Source organism: Aureobasidium namibiae (assembly GCF_000721765.1).
Source record: "Aureobasidium namibiae CBS 147.97 unplaced genomic scaffold scaffold_25, whole genome shotgun sequence".
NCBI lineage: Eukaryota > Fungi > Ascomycota > Dothideomycetes > Dothideales > Saccotheciaceae > Aureobasidium > Aureobasidium namibiae.
In genome coordinates this window covers 183846-205829 of record NW_013581184.1, presented here as the reverse complement: position 1 = coordinate 205829, position 21984 = coordinate 183846, and the positions used below count along the sequence as shown (strand labels likewise).

Here is a 21984-nt window from a genome sequence, read left to right as displayed (position 1 = left end):
TCTTTGATATTATTCTTTTTCTTCTTCATCCACTCTTTTTGTATCTGTCGCTTTTCTGGAATTCTCTGATCGCTTGGCTGGAATCTGGTATCCGGACTCTGATTTCCTGCTTATACTTATTTGTCCGGCACAACGTTATATGGTACCGGAGTACTTTTCAGGACATCACATGGTTTCAAAACACCACCACTTTGCAACACAACCAAAATGTTTGGATCTACGCTCTCTCTTTCTCCGGTAACAAGTACCGATCACCGAGGCTGGCTTTGGATTACGGTCATAACATGCACAATCATTTGCCCTATACTACTACTCTGGCGAGGGATAGTGCGGTATAGAAGATATGGTCTTGATGATCTTGCCGTTGTTTTTTCTTTTGTAAGCTCATACAAGGCTTCCTTCTCTCATCCAAGTCAAAGTGATAGAAGCTAATCAGACACAAACAGGTTTTTGTCATGGCACATTCAGCTCTACTCACAGGGTCACTGGAACTCGGATTCGGAGTACAATTGACACCAGGTACCCAAGCAGGTATCCTCAAAGCTTCAAAGGTAAGCAACACCTTCAGATCTCACCGCAATCAACCAACTAATTACCCCGCCCAGCTGGTCTTTGTAAGCAGAATCCTCTTCTCCCTCATCCTCGGAACTTCCAAACTATCAGCTTTGTTTCTTCTCCGCCGTCTCTTACCCCAAAACCGTATTCGACTTTATATCTGCAATATAGGCATTGCACTGGTCTTTCTATGGGGTGTTATGGCTATCCTCACCATGAACGCAAATTGTACACCTAGTCATATGTTGTTGTCTGCCAAAGAGAACAGTTGCAAAAATCTGGACGTTAGGATCGCTGTTTCGATGGCGTTGAGTTGTGCGACTGAGTTGGATGTGTTGAGTTTGGCTGCGGCGTTTTTGGGGCAGATGGAGGTGCAGAGGGAACAGAAGAAGTGGGTTGTTGTTGCTTTTGCGCTCAGGGTGCCGTAAGTGTTTTCCAATCTTTGGTGCACGTTTTGATGGAGGGAAAATGCTAACAAAAGGCAGGAACATCGCACTCAGCATCGCGTACCTCATCACCTACCTCCATTTCCTCTCCTCCGGTCACCCATCCATCTCCTTCATCCCAACTGCCATCCTCCAACAAATTCTTGTCACCTACACCTTTGCTGCCTCCTGCGCTTCAGCCTTCTTCCCAATCACCATCCCCACACGCTCAATATTCTCCCTGTCCAACTCTTCAGGCAAACTTGCCCGTCGCATCTCAACACCCATGTCATTCTTTGGCGATAAAATGAGAGGGGATAGAGAGGTATTTACGCATAAGGCTAGGGTGTTTGCTGAGGTAGGTGGGTTACAGAGACGAGAAAGTGAGAGGAAGGTTAGAGCACAGAGACAGAGGGATAGAGTGAGGAAGGGACATGTCAAGGGGACGGAGAGTATGGAGAGTTTGAAGGGGATTGTCAGGGAGGAGACTTTTGAGGTGCAAGTTGTGTAGGATATGTTCCTTTCATTCGGTTTATTTTTCTTGAGATGGTGGAGTCTTGAATGTTACATTCTTGAATGGCCGGGAAGCTATATGCTTGATCCCGAAGTTGAAATCCATACTTAAACTCTAGGTGAGAGAGGCGTAAGTACACGTTTAGCACCCGAAGTCGCCTGAGCGGAGAGAGATATATGAGTGTTCTGGTTGTGATACGTCTGTCAAGAACGTAGTATGTGCAGGTGGATAAAGCAATTCAGCACGATTCAAGGTATGGTAAAAAAGGGAGATTGAGTTGAAGACGATGAAACATCGTTATCCCAGCTGATCGTAAAGGCTACTTGTCGAGTTGTCATCATCGTATTTCGAGGTCGTATCAAATGCGTCAGATGAGAACTCAACGTCACCTATTTGTGTGATGATATGAAAGTATGTCGTCGTATTGGTAGTTTCCCTTCGCTGAGTCCACGAGCATGAAGAGGAACAGGTTCTTTGAGGGCATTGGAAATCTTATCTTTGGCATCGTTTCAGCTTTCTTCAAATGCGCCATCTGACAGGATGTTTCGTTAGGTTTTGCTAGGTTCTGCACAGATAGAAAGCTAATCAGTCCATCACTGTTTGACACAAGGTTGGATACACTCGAACGATGATGAGGAGGCGTGTAGCAATAGCTGTCAGATGCATCGCTATACTTTCAAGCACAAGACATGGTTTACGATAACGCTCGTATGGTTGCCACCTTTTTCGTAGATCTTGTCAGAACCTTATGAACCTTTTTCTACTTGAGTAAGAGATGGCTGGGCGAGATCTTGCATTGGCATGCAACACGATGACAAAGATCCAGGTACTCAATACGCAACTGCACCTTCTGAAGCTCAACGATCGCAGCACATCAGCCAGGTAGAATAGTTGTTGCCCCAGACAATCGACCAAGATCTGGACAGGACCAATGATACGAGATGAACAGATCGATTCTCTACAAGCAAAAATTCACCATGATGGATGCCCAAAGTGGTCAAGTAAGAATCAAGATGCCGAGTTACCGGATCACAACTAGTAAAAGAAGCAAAGCATAGCTTTCAGCTTTCCAGATGATGCGCGTAGGATCAGCCGCCTGTCAAGACCTCAGACTGAGACATTTCTCTCCACGGTCATTCCGGGTAGTCCTTTCCGAAGACGTTCTCCAAGAGTTTCAACCAAGAGATTCCAAGAGATGAAGAGGATTTATCTTTGCTTTTGTAGATTGTGGAGCCTTCTTGGAATATTTCTTAGTGTCTGTCTTGTCTTCTTGGAGGCTGGAGCAAGCGTGATATAGAAGTCCGCTTCGGCTCCCCTCACAACCCTCCAACGTTTTTTTGTCGCCACATCACCACGCATGCTTTGCTCCTCGCGATCAGTGAGTCCATCTCGATTTAATTAAACGCCATATGAACAGTGGCTTGGTCAGTCAAGGAGCTTGTATGGTGAGTGGAGTGGATCTGAGTAGGCGGTGTTCTTGCCTTGGTGATAAGTACTTGCTTGAGGTACCTTCTCGACATTCATCATGATAGATTCGAGCAGTGATGATCGAAGTTGAAGCATATGAGATCCAAAGAATTTGACCACGAGTTTGACAGGCATTCATCGATTTTATACTCTTGGTAATACACAGAAGCGTCAATCCGGCAGGTTGCCGAACGTGCTTGACCGGCGCACAACATCAGCAGTCGAGCTCCCGAATGCTGTACGAGCGAGTTGACATCTAAATCAATTCTCCGACGCAGGTCCGTGAATTATTTAGTAATGACTAGCAGGCATCTGGTCATTGAGAAGAACAGTCGAGATCGAAGTCTGTTGGAGTTGTATACGGTATAGATTCGCTATGGATTTGCATCAAAAATCCGCTTCACAACTGCACAAGACGCAATCCTACCCAGCACTGCAACAGGAGCCTGCGATTTATCTCTGCCATGACTTTGTGACTACACGCAGGACTTGGCGAGAAAGGTTTACTCTCAAGATCCATGCCTGAAACACTTGTCTGAATGATAATCGTCCTCAACCATGTGTTGAAGGAGTGGTAAACAACAAGGCAGGGCATGATCCTTGCCTTGAACAAGGTTCGCGTAAGCAGTAGTATTCTGCAAGGGATGTTCTTGCCCGGCCGAACAGCGCGTGCTGCATGCATGTACAGCACGAATCGTGCAAACTTTGGACGTGTAAGCAGAGCGTCGTCATGGATTAGAGTGCCAATAACAAGTCAAATGGTCTGTGTAGTCATGTTGAATAGCTACCGCAAATCCTTAGTCAACGTGAGGTCAACACTAGCTCTCCACCGTTACTCCAAGAGGCGCAAAAGATGTAAAGACAAGCTCCACCAAATCATCAACAAGAAGCTCGAAAGGCTGAAGCTGTGGCTTGAAAAACAGCCCCCGCCAAGCTTTTGACTGCACGGCAATTATGACGCTTATACCAGCAACGACCCGTCTCTTTGTCCCAGCCCTCGGGTCAAGGTCCATCCTTGCACAACCACGCCTATCCTGGTCTTTTCGGAGATTTCTTACTGTACGACTTGCAGATATGCAGCAGTGGGAATGAGACCTGATGAAACCAAGGCGGTGTTGAAACTCGTGAGGCCTTGATGGATTGTCTCAACCATGCGCAGAAACTATACAACACCGACGACATGACGGATTTCATAATCGGTATCTGACAAGCAGTACAGGTACCTACTGCACACACGTTCGTGCCGGTGAGGCCGCCTTGAATCCCGAATCTCGCATGGAACTCTCGAGATCACAAAAGCTAAATCCCAACATGCATGAACAGCTAAGAGATTCGCGCATGCATGACAAGTGGAGGTGTGCCATAGAAACGGTATCGATTTGCGCCAATACCGCTTTTACTCAACACTCTCCCTCGCTCGCTCATGGCACTCATGCAAGTAGACCCGCCACTTACTCCAGACCCGCCCTGACAGGATCGGCTCGAAAGTCATTTGCCAACTTTTAGCTCCTTGTTATGGCCTTGTTGCTGGGTGAAGCTACTGTGGAAGGAGCGGATCCTTAGCGAGTGGTGGGTGTTGCTGGCAGCCGAGTATCCATAGATGTTGGTAAGTGGTCGCCTCTTCTTTGGGTCTGTTTATACATATATAGTTGGGGTGGGTTCCCTGCCTCTTCTTTACCAGTGACTCAAGTGCGACCTTTCATTTGCTCTACCTGTCTTTCGTTTCAAGATTCTGCATACACCCGTTATACGTCCCATTATACATCTACATACCTACTCGCTGGACTCTTCCTTCTTTTCACGCCTGACATGAGAGCCGTAACTAAACTTTCGGCTGCGGCATTTTGGGGTTCCGCCGTCGTTTCTGCGTGGGCACCACAATTTGGCTGGAAATCGAAGCCTCAGGGATCTCCTGGACCTTCAGGACCTCATGGGCCTAACTTTTGGAACTCTTCTCAAACTCAGGGTTCGCCATGGCCTCATCCAACATCCCATCCTTGGTCGCCCAGCGGTGTACTCCCTCAAAACGCAACCAATGGTATGTATTGATGTCTCATCTTGATAATCTCTAGACTAACCACATGATCCAGGTCTCAGCAGTTGGGGTACACTTGATCACCCAGACTTTCCAGGATGGGTAGATGGACCTCTGCCTCAGGGATGTCCATGGGGTCTGAGACAACAAAACGACACAAACCCTTACAATGAGAAGAATGTTCCCAACACTGGCATGACTCGTTACTATGAATGGGAGATTTCCAACAAGACTATGGCTCCTGATGGTGTTGAACTTGGACTTCTTGTAGTCAACGGACAATTCCCTGGACCTCTCATTGAGGCGAATTGGGTATGCATTGATCACTCCAGATATAAGTTCCTTCATTATTTAACGTTCTCAGGGTGATTGGATCGAGGTCAAGATTACAAACAACCTCAACGAGGGTACTGCCATGCACTGGCACGGTTTCCTTCAAAAGGGTACTCCCTGGTATGATGGTACTCCTGGTCTCAGTCAGTGTCCCATCGCTCCTGGTAAAAGCTTTACCTACCGCTTCCGTGCCGAACTTTATGGTACCAGTTGGTGGCACTCTCACTGGTCAGCTCAGTACTTGAACGGTCTTTCTGGCCCTATTATCATTCACGGACCTGTCGCTGATCAATACGATGTTGATCTTGGTCCCGTAATGTTGACTGACTGGTTTCACGCTGATTACTATTCTTTGGTCCAACAGGTCTTTTTTGCTTCGGAAGTCGGTCCAATCTTCCCACCAAACTCTAACAACATGTTGATCAACGGAAAGAACAACTACGACTGCAAAAACACCAACCTTACATGTACTCCCAATGCAGGTGTCTCTCAATTTCGTTTCCAAAGTGGCAAGAAGCATCTCCTGCGTCTGGTCAATCATGCTGCTGAAGCAGTCATCTTCTTCTCGATCGATGGATACAAGCTCAAGGTCGTTGCCAACGATTTCGTCCCTATTGAACCTTACTACACTGATCTGGTCACTCTTGGTGTTGGTCAGCGTTCTGATATTATTGTAGAAGCTACCGGCAACAGCACTGATGCCGTCTGGATGCGTATGACCGAAGGACCTTCTGGACTTGGACCTCCTCGTGGTCAGACTGGTTGCAGTTTGAACGATGGCCACGGTGTTGAAGCTCTCGCAGCAATCTACTACGAGGACGCTGATACCAGCATCCCCCCAACCACATCCAACACAATCGATAATTCTCGCATCTACTTCCCTCTCAACTGCAACAACCAGCCTCTCAACCTCACAGTTCCCAAGTATCCTATTCCAGTTCAGGACCCTGATGTCACCCTCAACTTCACCATGTCCGCCAAATACAACTCAACTGGAGCTTTCAAATGGTACATGAACAATGAGACTTATGTCGCAAACTACAATGATCCAACTCTTCTGGAGGCCGGACTCGGCAACATCGACTTCCCGAAGGAGTCCCGTGTCTTTGATCTGGGCACTAACAAGACCGTTCGCATTATCATGCAAAGTGTTGGTTTTCCTGCTTCTCGTGAGTTGTCCATTTCTGCAGAGACCGAACATTGACACTAACCAAATATCGCAGATCCCATGCACATCCACGGATTCAACATGCAAGTCCTCAGCGAGGGTATCGGAACTTGGGACGGTGTCTCCATTACAAATCCTGAGAATCCTCAACGCCGCGACACTCAGCTTGTCCAGCCTAATGGATATCTCGTGATCCAGATCGAGCTTGACAACTGGGGTGTCTGGCCCTTCCACTGTCACATTGCCTGGCACATCAGCGAGGGTATGAACATCAATTTGATGGTCAACACACCTTATGTCACCAACGAGATGGAGATTCCGTATGTCATGGCTCAGACTTGCCGTGACTGGGCTGCATTCACCAATACTACTGTTGTGAACCAGATTGATTCTGGTCTATAGGTTTTGCTTTGTTGTTAGAGTGTTTTTTGCCTTGGCTTTTGTTTTTATATATCCTTCTTTCACTGTGGCTGTCATGGCTGTGGTAGAACATTTTATGTGTAATGTCAATATTATTACTATCTCAACCCTCTTACACGCTTGTGTTTCACAGTTGCTAATCATGAATATGACCTTGACTTTGCTCTACCGAGTAGAGAGGGCGATGTATTCCTCATGTTTGCCAGAATCAGGAAAGTCCGAATGCGGTAGTAGATGATGATGCGTATGCACAAGCCACCTTCGCTGCGAGACTCCACATTCGACTGCAGAAAACCCCCCACCTCTCCAACTTCCGTTCCCATACCTTTCTTCTTTGCCCTAAACATCAATTTTTCTGGAGAGAAATCCTGGAAGTCTCAAAAGGTGTTCCGTGTTGTCTGGATTGTCGGTATAAGGCAGGCCGGCTACCCAGATCGCGCCTTCAGGTGCTAGCACGCACTCCGCACATTCTCGCGTGCTCGGTAGATTGATCCCATGTCTATACCATGTCGATCCGCGGTTTCCCCTCATTTCCTTGCTTTGCATGCCCGCCACTTTTACACAACCACCGTGCACCTATTTTTCCGCCCGTCGGTCTTGCAGATTCTTGTGAGATCTGTGGGTAAAGTGTCATTCTTCCGTGCTAAGACCCTAATCACACGAAGAATCTGCTGTATTCAGTTAGACAGACATATGGTTTGTGGCGACATGGCTTGGCTCATGGAGCGAGCAGTAAAGGATAAATACTTTCCATATCCTGACGTTTGGGTGCTTCGATATGCGTTTGTCGCTAAGTCTTTTGATTGGCACACATCATGAAAGGTCTCTTCAAGAACTTGACGCTCTCCTTGCCATTGGCACTTGCTGCCCTCTCCACCGCGCAGGAGACACAATGGCCACTGAGAAGCAACGGTCTCACTGACTTGGTCGAATGGGACCATTACAGTTTCAAAGTTAATGGCGAACGTCTGTTCATCTGGTCTGGAGAGGTGAGTCTGACTTTTCGCTGAACCGACTGACCCGAATCTGATTATTCAACAGATGCATTACTGGAGAATCCCAGTCCCTGAGCTATGGGTCGACGTCCTACACAAGGTCAAAGCTGCCGGGTAAGTTGACTGCCAGGGAATGAATTGTAAAGTCTAACATACAACTAGTTTCAATGCAGTCTCCTTCTACTCACACTGGTAAGTTGGAGCTGAGGGTACGACAAGAAGGATCTGGCGACTTATTATAAACAGGGGATTCCACGCTCCACGTGATGGCGTTGTCGATTTCGAATCTGGCGCTCACAACATCAGCAGTCTATTCGAGACTTGCAAACAACTCGGTCTATATATCTTCTATCGACCTGGACCTTACATTAATGCGGAAAGTACTGGCGGTGGTTTTCCGGGTTGGGTGACCACCGGTGCTTACGGTTCTCTCCGCAATAATGACACTAGATATACCGAAGCCTGGAAACCGTACATCGAAACTGTTAACGGAATCATTGCTGAACATTCGATTGTCAATGGCGGCAATGTCATCTTCTATCAAGTTGAGAACGAGTACGGCTACCAATGGACAAACACTGCTCGCAGAACCCCCAACGAAACTGCAATTCACTATATGGAGCTTCTTGAGACTGTCGCAAATGACACTGGGATCAACATGCCTACTGTGCACAACAACCCTAACTTGGGAAGCAAGTCTTGGTCCATGGACTACGATATCAACAAAGTCGGTGGTGATACATGGCTGTACGCTGTTGACAACTATCCTTCTTGCTGGAGTTGCAATCTCCAAGAGTGTGCCTCTACCAATTCTCCGGCTCCTGACTTTACTGTCCTTGACTACCACACCCACTTCCAGGAAACGGCACCAGGAGATCCTTCCTTCTTTGCCGAGTTCCAGGGTGGTTCATATAACCCTTGGGATGGCCCTGCTGGTGGCTGCAGAAACAATACTGGACCTGATTGGGTGAATGTGTTTTACAGAAACAACGTTGCTCAGAAGGTTACTGCTCACAACATGTACATGCTGTACGGTGGAACCAACTGGGGTGCGTTGGCATTCCCACTGGTTGGTACTAGCTACGACTATTCTGCACCTATCCAGGAGGATCGTCTCATTGGTGATAAGTATTCTGAGGCAAAGCTGCTTGGATACTTTATCAGATCTGCCAAGGACCTTCCTCTGATCGAGAGAGGAGCAAACGGTACAAACCTAACCACAAACTCCAATGTCTTCACACAAGTACTGTACAACGTGGAGAACAATGCTCAGTTCTATGTCGTTAGGCATGCAAACACGACTCTCCAGACCTCTCTTTCATTCAAGCAAAACATGACGACTTCTCTTGGAGAGTTTGAGGTTCCTCAGCATGCTGCTGACATCCGTATCAACGGAAGAGAATCCAAGATCCTTGTTTCAGATTACAACGCCGGTAATCAAAAGATCGTCTACTCTACTGCCGAAGTCTTGGCCGTGTCTATTCAAAATGGCAAACCTATCATCGTCTTCTGGGTCCCTACTGGCGAGAGCGGAGAGTTCTACCTTAAGGGTGCTCGATATGGAAATGTCAAACAATGCGATGGCTGTTCCAGCGTTGGCTTCTACCAGACCAAGGATGGTGTCATTACTAGCTTCGCACAGGGCTCGGGAATGAGCGTCTTCCAGTATGGTAACGGCGTGACTGCAATCGTTGTCGACAGATCACACGCTTACAAACTCTGGCACACTACTTTGATCAACGATCCTCACGTGCCTCTGGACAAGACCGCTTTGGTCACTGGTCCATACCTTGTCCGCACTGCTGTTGTTGAGGGTGAAATTCTTGCTCTGGTTGGCGACTACAACGGAACTACTCCTCTCGAAGTCTTTGCTGCAGGTGTCAAGAAGGTCACTTTCAATGGTGAATGTGTTTCTGTCAAGCCTTCCGGCTATGGCAGTCTCAAGGGCGAGCTTGGTCAGGACAAAGTCACCGTACAATCATTGACTGCCTCACTTCCCAAGCTGTCTCAATGGAAGGTTGCAGATGGTCTTCCCGAGCGTGAAGCTGGATACGATGACTCGAAATGGGCCAATGCCAACCATACCACCACTCCTCATTGGAACAAGCCTGCCACCGACCATATCCTGTATGCAGACGAGTACGGCTTCCACGGTGGTAACATTCTCTGGCGTGGACGCTTCAACGGTACAAGCAGTGGTGTTTTCCTGAACGTCATCGGCGGTACTGGTAGTGGCTGGTCTGCTTGGTTGAATGGCAAATTCGTCGGCTCGACTTTCGGTGATATCAAGCTTTCGCAAACCAACCAGACGCTCAAGTTTGGTGATGCTGTCAAGAGTGGAGAGAATATTTTGTTCGTCATTCAAGATCATATGGGCAAGGATCAAACCACTGGTGCTATCAACCCTCGTGGTGTTTTGAACGCCACCCTTGCCGACGGGGCTAAGTTCACTTCCTGGAAGATAGCAGGCAAAGCTGGTGGCGGCGCCAACATCGATCCTGTTCGTGGACCTTACAATGAAGGTGGTCTACATGCTGAGCGTCTTGGCTGGCACTTGCCCGGCTTCGATGACAGCAAGTGGGCTTCTGGCTCGCCTTCTACTGGTCTCAACACTGCAGGTGCCAGCTTCTACCGCACTATCCTGCCTCTCGATCTGCCTGAGGGTCACGATGTCTCACTCGCCTTCAACCTTCACGCACCAAACAGCTTAAAGCTTAGAGCCCAACTCTACGTCAATGGATACCAGTTTGGCAAATTTGTTCCATATATTGGCAATCAGGTGGAGTTCCCAGTCTTTCCTGGTATCTTGGATTATCACGGTAACAACACTATTGGTCTATCGATCTGGTCTCAGGATAATGTTGAAGCGAGTGTGTCTGTCGAAGTCAGTGTTCTTGGTGTGCACTCCTCGGGTTTCGATGTTGGCTTCAATTCTAGCTATCTCAGACCTGGGTGGACGAAGGAGAGGTTGCAGTACTACTAGGTCAGTCGATGAAGTTGATCGATAATCGGACAGACGTAGCATCTTGCCTTGCTGGGTCTTGCATAACTCAATGCCTGTTTACTTGATGAACATGTACACATGGAAAGGAATGTTATGAGAAGCAACAATTCAATCATGCTATTCGCTCGGATCGTACTGGGCCTGATTGAGTAGCAGATGATGTCTGTACATGAGCGGCACTCGTCCAGCGGCTCTGATTTCAAATGTAGAACCACCATCCTTTTTTGTTCTCAACACCATAGTTTGGCAACAAGTCCTATGAGCTTGAAATGTGTCGAAAGCCCATATCGGCATTTTCTCCTCATCCCCTTACTCACATAACAACACCGCACACAACCATTGTGCACATATCTCCGCTTCGTCTTTCTTTAGTATTCATCTGGAGTCGCCGTCCTGTGCTGATAACCTATGCAAGGTGTTTGGCGGAGGTTTTACCACCGAAACACAGCACGGCCTTGGTCTTACGCTTGACCTTGCTAAACCATGCACTGAATGCTGACTTGGTCTTGGTGTCGACTGACTTAGCCACAGGTTCGGCGACTGACTTGGCAGGATCGACTGCGGCTGGCTCTGGAGCTGAGACTGGGTTGGCGAAAGGTCCGACGACAGGTCCCTGGGTTTTGACTGGTTCTTGAGGCACAGCCGGTTCAGATTCTGCAACCACCTCAGTGATAGGGCCTTCGACGGCGACTGACTCTTGAGCTGCGATTGGTTCTTGGGCTCCGACCGGCCGTTGGAGTACAGCTGGTTCTTGAGCCGCGACAGGTTCGACGTTGTTTCTGCGTAACAAGTCTCGCACTCTGCGCATGTGCGCCTCGATTAGACGTTCCTCATCCTCGATAAGATGTTCCTCATTCTCTTCAAGGCGCCTGATCATGTCATTCATGCGGTCTTGTGGTCCCTCCTCGAGTCTGCGTCTCTCCATCTCTCGCCCTCTGCGCACGTGCTCCTCGATAAGACGTTCCCCATCTTCTTCAAAACGCCTGAAAATATCATCTATGCGGTCTTGCGTTCCCTCATCGAGTCCGCGTCCCTCAGGTTCGGCTTGGTATTGTCGGAGGGTTAGAAAATAATGTATGCAACTCTTCTCGTGGCGATTATTACCTTCTCCCAAGATGGTGCTGTAATCGGCAGAGCAATTCTAGCAGAATTTATGACGGCATCTCGAGCCTGTTGGACTTATTAGCGAGGTCATCAAAGGTGAAAAGGTCACTGACAAGTCATGCCGTCGCAGCCACCTATCTTCTCGATGCGAACATGACACTGAGGACACGGCTTGGATATCTTCTCGACTTCTTGCTGTGACTTTTCGTCTTCAGCGTTCAGTGAAAGTTGACGTGTGGCCTGGAACTCTTCGCATGTCTGGTCCTCATGCCAATTGGTCTCGCAGACAACGCAGTGCTTGTAACCGCACTCTTCGCAGCGGAAGATGGGCTCACCAGAACCTCCTGAGTGCAGTTGACCAGACGAGCAGGTTGCAGAGAGACAGTGTCTGAAGTCTGGATCTGCTGATAGTGTTGCTCTGACACAGGCGCGCTCGTATTTGGCAAAGCTCTCATCATTTGTCAAACTCTTGACCTCATGGAAAGACAGCGTGGTCATGCATTCGGGGCATGCAACCTCATTCCACTGCTTTGAGTCGATCTCGACTTCGATGTGATTGATGTAGCAGTCGCGACAAACATCTGCACCATGGCGGTGCGAGGATACCTCCTCAGTACTGGGGAATTCGTCTTGGTGCTTCGTGTCGTCGCATACCACACAAGTGCGCTCGCGGCGCTCCATGGTAGTGTCTAGGTAAATGTGTTAGTGTTGATCGTCCATCAATACGTTCATTCGACTCACCTGACATGATTGTCGCCTGTTCTGGGATATATAAACAGCTTGTCGCGTATGAGCCGGTTGTGCTTGACGAAAGGACTGGCGAACTCAACACAAGTGCGAACACAAAAGAATTTTCACCTTTGTTCAATTTTCCGTGCGCACGAGTTGGGTTTTCACTTCCTTCACCGTTGCCCTCAGTTTCCATTGGAATTCTCCGACTTTCAGTTGAAATGAACCTGCTGACACGGAAACTGGTGACGGTCGTCGGCCTGAATATCCGGCAGCGACTATAAACAATAATGAAAACGATCTTCAGCTCTGTGACGTCTTCGAATATCGTGCATTTATTATGATACACCCAGCAAACCAGAGCTATGATCGGTCAAAAGAAAGATCATCAAACTCCTGAATGTTCAATACTATCAAGAGAATAAAGGAGAACAATAACGTCGTTCTCTCAAAGAACGAGGAGTTGGTTCTCGACTCCCAGACTTCTGACGAATGATGTAGGACATCGTTCAATATATATAACAAAGAATAGACTGAATTTTATTGAAGAGTCAAGGTAAAAACGTTGCTGCGTAGCCTTGTATGTTCTACAACAACAACAGAACTCGCCGAGAGAGTGAGATATGTCTCTTTCTGATTGTCTGCCAATAAGACTGCTATCAAAAACGCCATCATTGCCACCCCGATTTTCTTGTAAGCCATGCGATAGTGAATGCTGACTCTGCATTCCGTTACGGTTCCGAGTTCTGCGATGCCTTGTATTCGGCCCATCGTGCAGGTACCTGCTTGATCCTAGCCACCAAAGCTGCGGTATTCTCACGGATCTCGCGTCTGAATTGATCGATCAACTCAGACTTGTGTCTGCAGACGAAAAGCCACAGACTACTATGACCATTCACATCGACTGACTGTCCTGGTCCGGGGCCTCAGCTGATTCTCCTCATGGTACGAAGAAGAGATGTAAGCTCGAAAGGTAGTACGGAAAAACTCCAATCACTAGAGTTTGGAAGTCTGGAGAAGACGGCACTTTGTTGGTTGCGTCTGACGAAAACCACACTGAGAGAACCTGCATCGTGTGCCACCGCTACATCTTCTCCTTCCAGCTTTGCAAGAATTTCTGGGATGCGCATTGAGACGTCGATTTCGGCCTGAGAAAGCGCTACCGGGAGATTCTGTGCCATCATGGCCGGGGGGTCGCGAGTCGTGAGGCAAAGGTAGGCTAGACAGGCCTGGCCGAGGGGATCGACATCCAGTTGGATGAAGTTGTTCATCAAATTAGCGACGAAATCGTCCCAAACAGCCTTGTCGCGTAGTGGATATTGTCCGGCGAGTACTGCGAGACGAACAGCTGCAATGCAGCAAGCAGGCCAGTCATTGGAAACGACCATGTTAGACAAGAGGCCAAAGGCAAGTAGAAACCAACTGTCGCGTCTCTCGTAGCGTCTGATCTTCTCGAGGAGGTTGGCCTCTAGCCACACGATCTGACTGAGGGCATCGGCAGGGATGTTGGATGGTATGGAGACGTTTTTGAGCCAGCAAAGGAGTTCGACCATTTGCAAGTCATCCCTGGTGACTTAGGACATAGCAGGACCTGTATAGGCATCTGCGAAGGCATATCGTTCGGCGATTACGAAAGAGAAGTCGTTTCTAGATAGAAACGGATGAGGGAGAACCGGGCGCAGAAGGTCGTATGGAATTTGGTCGCCGGTGATTGTGCTTGCCAGCACCGCAGTGAAACATCTAGACCATGCGTCGTTCGACTCGCGCAAACTGGCTGCACTCTGATAAGAAGCGGATTCGAACTCGTAGCGCTCCCGTCGCAATGTCTCTGTCTCTGATATCATTCTCAACGCTCAGTTTCGATCTAGCTCGGACTCCAATTCGGCCAATCTGCTCCTTAACTCGAGACCGGATTGCTCTTCGAAGTCACTCAACTGGCGGTTCTTGTCTTCCAAGAATCCTTGCATCTCGGTGAGCTCTTGATCCTTGGAGTCCAGTTCGATCTGTTGCATTGCTATAGTCTCATTGGCGTCTTTGAGATCTTTCTTGACTTTCTCCAGCTGTTCCTCGAGGCTGACGGGTGAAGACATGATGGCGTGACGTTGTGAGATGTTCGAAGATGGGCGTGGAAGAGTAAGCGGTGGATGTTATGTGTGAGAAAGGAAAAGGCGCGGGCGCGCGTGGAAGTGAAGGTCGTTGGCGTCGCAACCGCAGAGCAAAAGTGAAGGAAGAGATTCTCCGTCAAGTGTGGCTATATGCAGCTGGTCCTCGAGTCTCACGCTTGACGTGAGATATGCCTTGTGCTCGGTTCGAAGATATTCAAGATCCACGTAGGGCTCGTCGACCTGCCTATCGCGCCTTTGGAGTTTTCTGATTATCTCACTTTGGGCCTGTTCGTGAGCCTGGATTGTGTCGGCGTGCGCTGCGGCAATCAATCTGATAGCTTCCAAGTGTTGCTGTAGCTTGTAAAGCTCCTTAACATTGATATCGCTACTGGCTTCGGTCTCGTGCATATCCTGATAAACTCTGTGATCAAAGTTTCACTCTCCTCCACGATATACGCCCCACCGGCCGTGGTGAAGGGTGTAATCTTCTGTTCAAATATCACCGCTGAATGAATTTCAGGGGCCGGACGAGACATGAAAAGTTCAGGAGTGGTAAATTTGAACTTGGTGTCACTGAAGCAAGCGGCTCAAGCTTGTGCTGTGACATACGTCCACCAGGGGGATATTTGTCAGCTCGTGATATATGTGATAGCTCCGTGCATACGAATATGAGAGTGATGTATTGACCAGAGAGCAATGTGAACAGAAAGCAGAAGGGGCAGTAGGGAAGGAAGAAGGAATCAGGAGGCGCAGAGATACAGAGGGTCAAGAAGAGAGACGGGTGATAGGTAGACAGGAACGAGAAGAATGGATGAGTGGTGAGAGAAGCTGTTCTATTCTTTCTGTACTTCCGCAGGTACTCATGACCAGGCGACTGTTGCATCTGGAGCTGGAGAAGCTTCGACAGAGACAGAAGCCCCTATCACGCCATCTGGTGCCGAGATCGAACAAGTAGACGACGGCTACCTCTTGCCAAACAACGCAAGCGTGCGTGAAGCCTATGTGATCATCAATGTCAATGGTCTTGTACGGATACAGGAGTCAATACTGGGCGACTACCTGAGGAATGTGTTCACAGAACCGGGCGACTACTCCCGAGCGCCCAAAGTGGGCCAGGCTCGAGGCGAGGTGGCCATTACGTGGCTAGAAATCATGCACACCTGTGTGCGTCGTCTGGCGCAGCGTGACCCCAAGCGAGTACCAAAGTGCTTTGTGATGACCCAGCATCGCCGACCTGGTCCTAGATCTGAGAAAGGCGATGCGGGAGACAAATGGAAGTGGACATGGGACAAACACGACGCCGATATGCCCTGCCCCAACGTCGACAACACCGAGGATGTCGGTCCACACCAATGCCTAAAGGTCGTTGATGAGCACACTTTGTGGCTCCTCAATCCCTCACCAGGCGACTTCGATAGACAAGAGGTGTTCGATCGTTCGAACCATGCTCAAGAGATGGCCGAGGCGGCGCGCATTGCTGAGGAGTCTGATTCGGATGTCGACGATCTCGGGGGCGATGCAGCATACGATGTGGTCACATTGCCGGAGTATCGATCATCATCCCCAGTGGAAAACAGAGAGCAAGGCTACAACGATACGTCATCTACATCCTCACATGCTCAAGAGACTACTGATACTGAGGTATTGCACGGCGGTGAGGCCTCTGATAGAGGTCAAGTCAACACTACATCTGGCAGCGCTTCTCCAGGACATGTCAGGCCTCTCACAGTGGCTAGCGATTTCGGAGGCGACGCAGCGCGTGATACAGTCACGCTGGAAGACAACCGTATGTCCACGCCAGTCGAGAACAGAGCGCAAGGCCACAATGATCCGTCATCATCGCCTTCTGGATCTTCTGGAAAGGGTGTTATCAACCGCGTTCGTAACGCCAGTCGTGAAGTCAGTCGTAAATTCAAATCCTTGGGCCGCAGCTCGACCAGGCGAGGCTCAACTCCACCTGAGCCTGGTTCCCTGTCGCAAGCTACATCTACCGCGGAAGTTGGTCTCGGAAAAAGTCAGCGAGTCTCTCGAAAGTCCCGTACGCCTATATGGGATATCTTCATGGGACGTTTGCGTCCTTCAACCACTCCTCCAGATGCAACTGCTACCTCGGCTCCCGCGCAGCTCCTTCCACCCCTTGAGCAGGGTATCCCGGAGTTTGGTGATGTTGTGGGGTTGACAGACCGTATTGATAACGTGGAGATGCGTTCAGCTATTCTTCCTACTAGAGTTCGTCCAAACCCTGGCCGTGAGCACAGTGCACAAGTTCCAGGAGATCACTCCGTCTCACTCGAAGCCCGCAGTCCTTCTTCGATGACCCAAAGACGTCGTAACTAGAAGGTTTGAGTCTCTCCGGATACTGTTCTGATGCGATCCTCGTTTGCTGAGGAATGGAGAGTTTGTACTTGGTGTTGGAAACTAAGAAGCGCAGGCCGAAGGAGAGAGAAAAACAAGGTTGCAGCGGTTGGTTGCACGAATAGTGATTGAAGCGGCGGAGGAGCTGAAGACGAAAGGCTGTCAATTGCAGATCTATACAGTATTGGTACACCGCTCGGCACTGCCGCCTAGATAGCGTAATAGAATACTCTGCATAGTCTCTCCGCTGAGTTTCACAGACCTTGTACTCAAAATGGCCCGGGCTGGAGATAGGTTAGCTTGACGTGTTTCCTTGGACACACGTGTGTTTGATGAAGCCATCGTGCATTCAGATACTATGAACTTACTCCTTATGACCACAGGAGAGGAAGGCTGAACGTAAGGTCAAGACTACGCTTGCATCTGTCTAACCAGACCATCAAGCCTCAACAAGTTAGAACGAATCCACAGACCCCTTCTTACTTCAGCAACTGGGTATATCAAGGCCGGAGACAGTACATTGGTAATGGAGAGTTCTATTTGAGCAATGGTCAGAAGTCGGGAGCGGGGTTCTAGTTCAAGACTTCGATTCACACGATTCTTTCACTCTTGCTTTTGAATATCTTCTCAGGAGAAGCTTTTACTTTCACTGAATATCCGATCACTTTCACTGGACATCAAAATTGTTTCCCCTTTCTGCATAACATCCACTGCCTGTCTTCTTGGACCCGTCTACAAACACCTCACAACACCTCGCCATCATGTCTTCAAACTAGAGCGGTACCATGTTTTTGATCGACCCTTTTAACCTCGTTATGCGCCGATTCCAGAAGGTCTTAATTTAGGCACTTAAGGTATCACATAGCATTTCCCTCGTGAACAAAATACAGGTCGAATTAACCATAGAAATGCATAAAGGCTTTCTGTAACAGAATATAATCCATAGAGATAGGCCGGCTTGAAGTGTTTCCTTGGCTACACGTGTCCGGGACGAAGACACCATGCATTCAGATAGTGTAGAGTCACCATCATGGCCACAAGAGATGGAGGCAGAATGTTAGAATCGCTTACTGCTTCAAGGCATCAGCATCTCGTTGTAACATCTCAAGCACCTCTTTCTCATCCACCTGTTGCCTCTTCTCTTCCTCACCACCGAGAATGCATCCATTCAAAGTGATTTTCCTCTGTTCTTTTGGTATAGACGACATTAACCCTTGTAATTCTTTATCATCGTCTGTGATGTTTTGGGTGTATTGCTGGACAGTGATGAAGCCTGTCGGCAACGGATCTGTTGACTCTGGGGCGTTTGCGGTGGTGGTAAAGGCGTATATCGTGGGAAACTCGAGGACGTGGTTTTGAGTGAGGGAGGACGTTAGGGTGGAGGTTGGAGAGAGAGGTATGAGGACTGTGTTGGTTGATGAGGTGTGTGGTTTGTGAAGGTAGAAGTGGGTGGTTTCTTGTGGTGATGAAGCGGCTTCGAATGGTTGTTGTTCTTGAGGAGCGTCTGTCGTCTTTGCTTCGTCTGTGGAAGGTGCGGCTGTAGAGGCAGTGCTTGTTGCGCCTTCTGAATCTGGAGCGGTTTCCGATCTCGTTGTCGCAGCTTCCACCGTCGTCTCCTCAACCTCTAGTTTTTCTTCGTGCACCTTCTGCTTCTGCGCTTTTGAAGCCGCATCATCTTGCATCCTCTTCCTCTTCTTGCTCTCCCGCTCCTTCTCCACCATCAACTCCCTGTACGCCTCCTCCAAAGTCCTGCTCTCATCCACCTCAACCACCTTCTTCTCACCATTCACAACCCACTCCACACTCCACACAATCCTCTTGCTCTTCGCAATAAACCTCGTCTGATTCGCCTTTTGCCTGGCCATTCCAATCGGAGCTTTATGCACCACAATCCCATTATCCTTCAAATACCTCCCCAACGCACCGTTATCATGCCATCTTTTCTGGAACACCGCTTTGCCTTTCCCATCCAGCGCAACCCCTCGCTCAGAGGTGTCTTTGTCGGCGCGATCGATATTACGTTCGAGTCCGCTGAGAAAATTGTAGTCTCGATCAATGCCTGAGGAGGTTTGAAGAGAGGATTTTGGGACGTAGGCGGCTGGGTCGCGGATGCCGGTGCAGGCGGCGCGTCGTTTGTGGGATTGGGAGCAGGCGAGGCTGCAGGTGCGGACGGCGTCGCGGGGGCAGGTGTATTTGGGTGGTGCGCTGTGGCAGATGTTGCAGAGTACTGTTAGCGGTGTTGATGGGTCTGCCATGTTTGTATATGGTTGGTGAGAAAACGATTGTTGGAGGAAGGAAAATGTCAGTAGAAAGATACAATTGGCATGTGAAAGCTGTGACGTTTTTTCTTCTTGTTGCCGTTATCTCCGTGCTCTCGGAGTGACCCTGTTGGATAAATACACTTGCTATAAAAACGCATAGAGATGTCGACATGTAACACAAATACGGCTAATCTGTTACAAAGTATTTGTTATCATGGTCAATAGTTGTCGCATCAACGAACGATATGTAGTGTGTTCATGCCGTATGAGAAGCTCGAACGGAAAGCGTGGTCGACGAGAGTGAGATTTGAACCCACGACAGCCGGCACCTAGTCAATTTGCTCTCTACATGAACACTCTCAACACTTCCAAATCGCCATAAAACCGAGAAAATGGTCGAGCAACCACTTATAATCATCAGTCTCAAGCGATAATAGATATTTCATCGGGATCAATGTAAGAGCATGTCGTATACAACGATCATGAGTCGTGATTGGAACGAAAAGCACGGCTTGACGAGAGAGGGATTTGAACCCAATGCTGCTCTCACCCAAGGCTCAGGGCAATGTCGATAAGATGGATTTTTGGTTTACTACCAATTGAAAGATACAGACGAGCGAGTCCTGAATGTTGTTTCTTGGTTTTTCCATATAAGCGGTCGTATCCATCAAAACTAGATTTTGGGTTGAGCAGGGCGCTTGTACGAGTTGCTTCCTCCAGCACCAGCCTATTGTATATCCAGTCAGACACATATATCCAATCAACGCAGCGAGGGTTCTTTGCTCTAAGACTTCCTGTGCATGACCGTAGCAGCAGCCTTCCCCCCTCAAACATCAGCAACTGAAAAGCAAAAGAGAAGAGAAACCAGAAACTCACCTGATGGTTAGGGAACACCAACGTATCAGCCACCACAACATTCTCCCTCCTGCCGGCTGCAAACACCACAACCTCTGCGATATCCTCGGGCGTCAGAGGTTCACACCCCTCATATACCTTATCAGCCTTGCTCTTATCGCCATAGAACCTCACCACCGAAAACTCGGTCTCGACTTGTCCGGGATCGATTTCGATCACTCTGATGCGAGTAGCAATCAACTCTTTGCGCAAAGAATCAGTGAAACTGCGCACAGCGGCTTTGGTGGCGCAGTAAATGCTGCCGCCAGGATAGGGTTCGCGGCCAGCGATACTGCCAACATTGATGATATCGCCAGCACCTGGCAAATCTCCCTTGCGAGCGAGGAAAATAGGCAGAATAGCTTGAGTCATGTTGATAAGCCCAGTGACGTTTGTAGCAAACATGGTATTCATATCTTCCTCTGCAATCTCCGGTGCTTTGGCCACACCCTTGACCAAACCTGCATTATTCACCAGAACATTGATATCCTTGAATTCTTCAGGCAGCTTGCCCACGAACTCGCGGACTTCTTGGGGATTGGCAATGTCGAGCTTTACAGGCAAAACTTTGACGCCAGAGCCAGCTTCTTTTTCAATGTCGGACTTCAATTGCTCGAGGGCTTCCAGGCGGCGTGCGGTGATGATGATTTTGAGATTCTTGGGTGCTGTGCGGGCGAATTCCAAAGCGGTGCTTTTGCCGATGCCAGAGGAGGCGCCGGTGACAAGAACAGTCTTGCCTTCGAGGCGCTTGCTCATTGCTGTTGACATTGTGCGGAGGAGGAGGTGGTGAGCAGATGCGGGGTATGCAATCGAGGTGGAGCGTGTCGAGGAGACGAGGGTAGAGGCTGTTCGTAGTGGGCGAGCGATATGGCGGAACAACATGCGACGGTGACTCCAAATCTAGAGACTACAAGAAAACAAACAATCGACTTTGAGAAGGAAGAAAGAAAGGGTCTGTTATCGCAATAGTCGTCGGCGATGGCGAGCTCGGGGGAGAGGTGGGGCAAAGCTCCACTCGCGCCGTCCTTTGCCGATGGACCGAGAGATAACATGGACATGGCAAGATAGACACTTTAACCACACTCGATATTACGAACGACAATTGATCTGATCCAATCATGGAGTCCGTCAAGAGCGCAGCAGCCACTGCCACAAGCTACCTCAGTTCAGACAACTCTACACAGAACAAAGGTCAGCCAGTTCCGTCCAGTGCCGGCTTATACAGCTATACTCTTATTGTAGATGATACTGACATTCGAATCCAGGAGGCGGATCCAGTCAGATTGCAGGTGGCTCAGCACCGCAAGACACTGCCACCGGTACATCTCAATCTGGCACTGAACCCGTATCAGGAAAGCTTGGTGAGGGAGAAGCTGGCCAGCCCTACGATGCTGGAAACGAGGATGGTATGTGTAAACCGCCGTAGACTTGACGAAAGTGTTGCTGATGTGTTGCATAAAAGGTTCTGTAGAGAAGTCTTCTTGAACGTGTAGCGTGACATTGAACACTGGTTGCATTTGAAGCACTGGTCATGTTGCGCACTCTAGGCGATCAAGAGATCAAGATGTCGACCTGAAAATATAACCGAAAGAAGTCTGGAAAAAGCTATATGTATTTGAG

The 21984-nt window shown here is 48.8% G+C and overlaps 9 protein-coding genes across 9 annotated transcripts; 5 read left to right on the top strand and 4 right to left on the bottom strand.

The window, feature by feature from the left end:
* Positions 1-207: 207 nt before the first annotated feature.
* Positions 208-1491, top strand: M436DRAFT_57773 (uncharacterized protein; the record flags this gene model as incomplete). Its single annotated transcript, XM_013567457.1, has 4 exons — positions 208-378; positions 447-551; positions 606-979; positions 1041-1491. 4 exons carry the CDS (start codon positions 208-210, stop codon positions 1489-1491), a joined length of 1101 nt encoding a protein of 366 aa, XP_013422911.1.
* Positions 1492-4770: 3279 nt separating this feature from the next.
* On the top strand, positions 4771-6899 carry M436DRAFT_67889 (uncharacterized protein; the record flags this gene model as incomplete). The annotated part of the gene is made up of 4 exons (XM_013567481.1): positions 4771-4999; positions 5052-5308; positions 5361-6498; positions 6553-6899. The coding sequence occupies 4 exons, from the start codon at positions 4771-4773 to the stop codon at positions 6897-6899; spliced, it is 1971 nt and encodes a 656-aa protein (XP_013422935.1).
* Positions 6900-7732: 833 nt separating this feature from the next.
* M436DRAFT_67888 (putative beta-galactosidase B) lies at positions 7733-10895 on the top strand (the record flags this gene model as incomplete). Its single annotated transcript, XM_013567480.1, has 4 exons — positions 7733-7906; positions 7959-8026; positions 8075-8104; positions 8159-10895. 4 exons carry the CDS (start codon positions 7733-7735, stop codon positions 10893-10895), a joined length of 3009 nt encoding a protein of 1002 aa, XP_013422934.1.
* Positions 10896-12125: 1230 nt separating this feature from the next.
* Positions 12126-12701, bottom strand: M436DRAFT_57838 (uncharacterized protein; the record flags this gene model as incomplete). The annotated part of the gene is made up of 1 exon (XM_013567470.1): positions 12126-12701. The coding sequence occupies one exon, from the start codon at positions 12699-12701 to the stop codon at positions 12126-12128; it is 576 nt and encodes a 191-aa protein (XP_013422924.1).
* A 974-nt stretch (positions 12702-13675) lies between these two features.
* Positions 13676-14839, bottom strand: M436DRAFT_86137 (uncharacterized protein; the record flags this gene model as incomplete). The annotated part of the gene is made up of 2 exons (XM_013567518.1): positions 13676-14315; positions 14625-14839. The coding sequence occupies 2 exons, from the start codon at positions 14837-14839 to the stop codon at positions 13676-13678; spliced, it is 855 nt and encodes a 284-aa protein (XP_013422972.1).
* Positions 14840-15388: 549 nt separating this feature from the next.
* On the top strand, positions 15389-17191 carry M436DRAFT_67885 (uncharacterized protein; the record flags this gene model as incomplete). Its single annotated transcript, XM_013567479.1, has 3 exons — positions 15389-15406; positions 15507-15672; positions 15711-17191. The coding sequence occupies 3 exons, from the start codon at positions 15389-15391 to the stop codon at positions 17189-17191; spliced, it is 1665 nt and encodes a 554-aa protein (XP_013422933.1).
* Positions 17192-18276: 1085 nt separating this feature from the next.
* M436DRAFT_76682 (uncharacterized protein) lies at positions 18277-19464 on the bottom strand (the record flags this gene model as incomplete). Its single annotated transcript, XM_013567517.1, has 1 exon — positions 18277-19464. One exon carries the CDS (start codon positions 19462-19464, stop codon positions 18277-18279), a length of 1188 nt encoding a protein of 395 aa, XP_013422971.1.
* Positions 19465-20254: 790 nt separating this feature from the next.
* Positions 20255-21132, bottom strand: M436DRAFT_57695 (NAD(P)-binding protein; the record flags this gene model as incomplete). The annotated part of the gene is made up of 2 exons (XM_013567446.1): positions 20255-20287; positions 20347-21132. 2 exons carry the CDS (start codon positions 21130-21132, stop codon positions 20255-20257), a joined length of 819 nt encoding a protein of 272 aa, XP_013422900.1.
* Positions 21133-21482: 350 nt separating this feature from the next.
* Positions 21483-21849, top strand: M436DRAFT_86133 (uncharacterized protein; the record flags this gene model as incomplete). Its single annotated transcript, XM_013567516.1, has 3 exons — positions 21483-21555; positions 21630-21770; positions 21827-21849. The coding sequence occupies 3 exons, from the start codon at positions 21483-21485 to the stop codon at positions 21847-21849; spliced, it is 237 nt and encodes a 78-aa protein (XP_013422970.1).
* Positions 21850-21984: the final 135 nt, after the last annotated feature.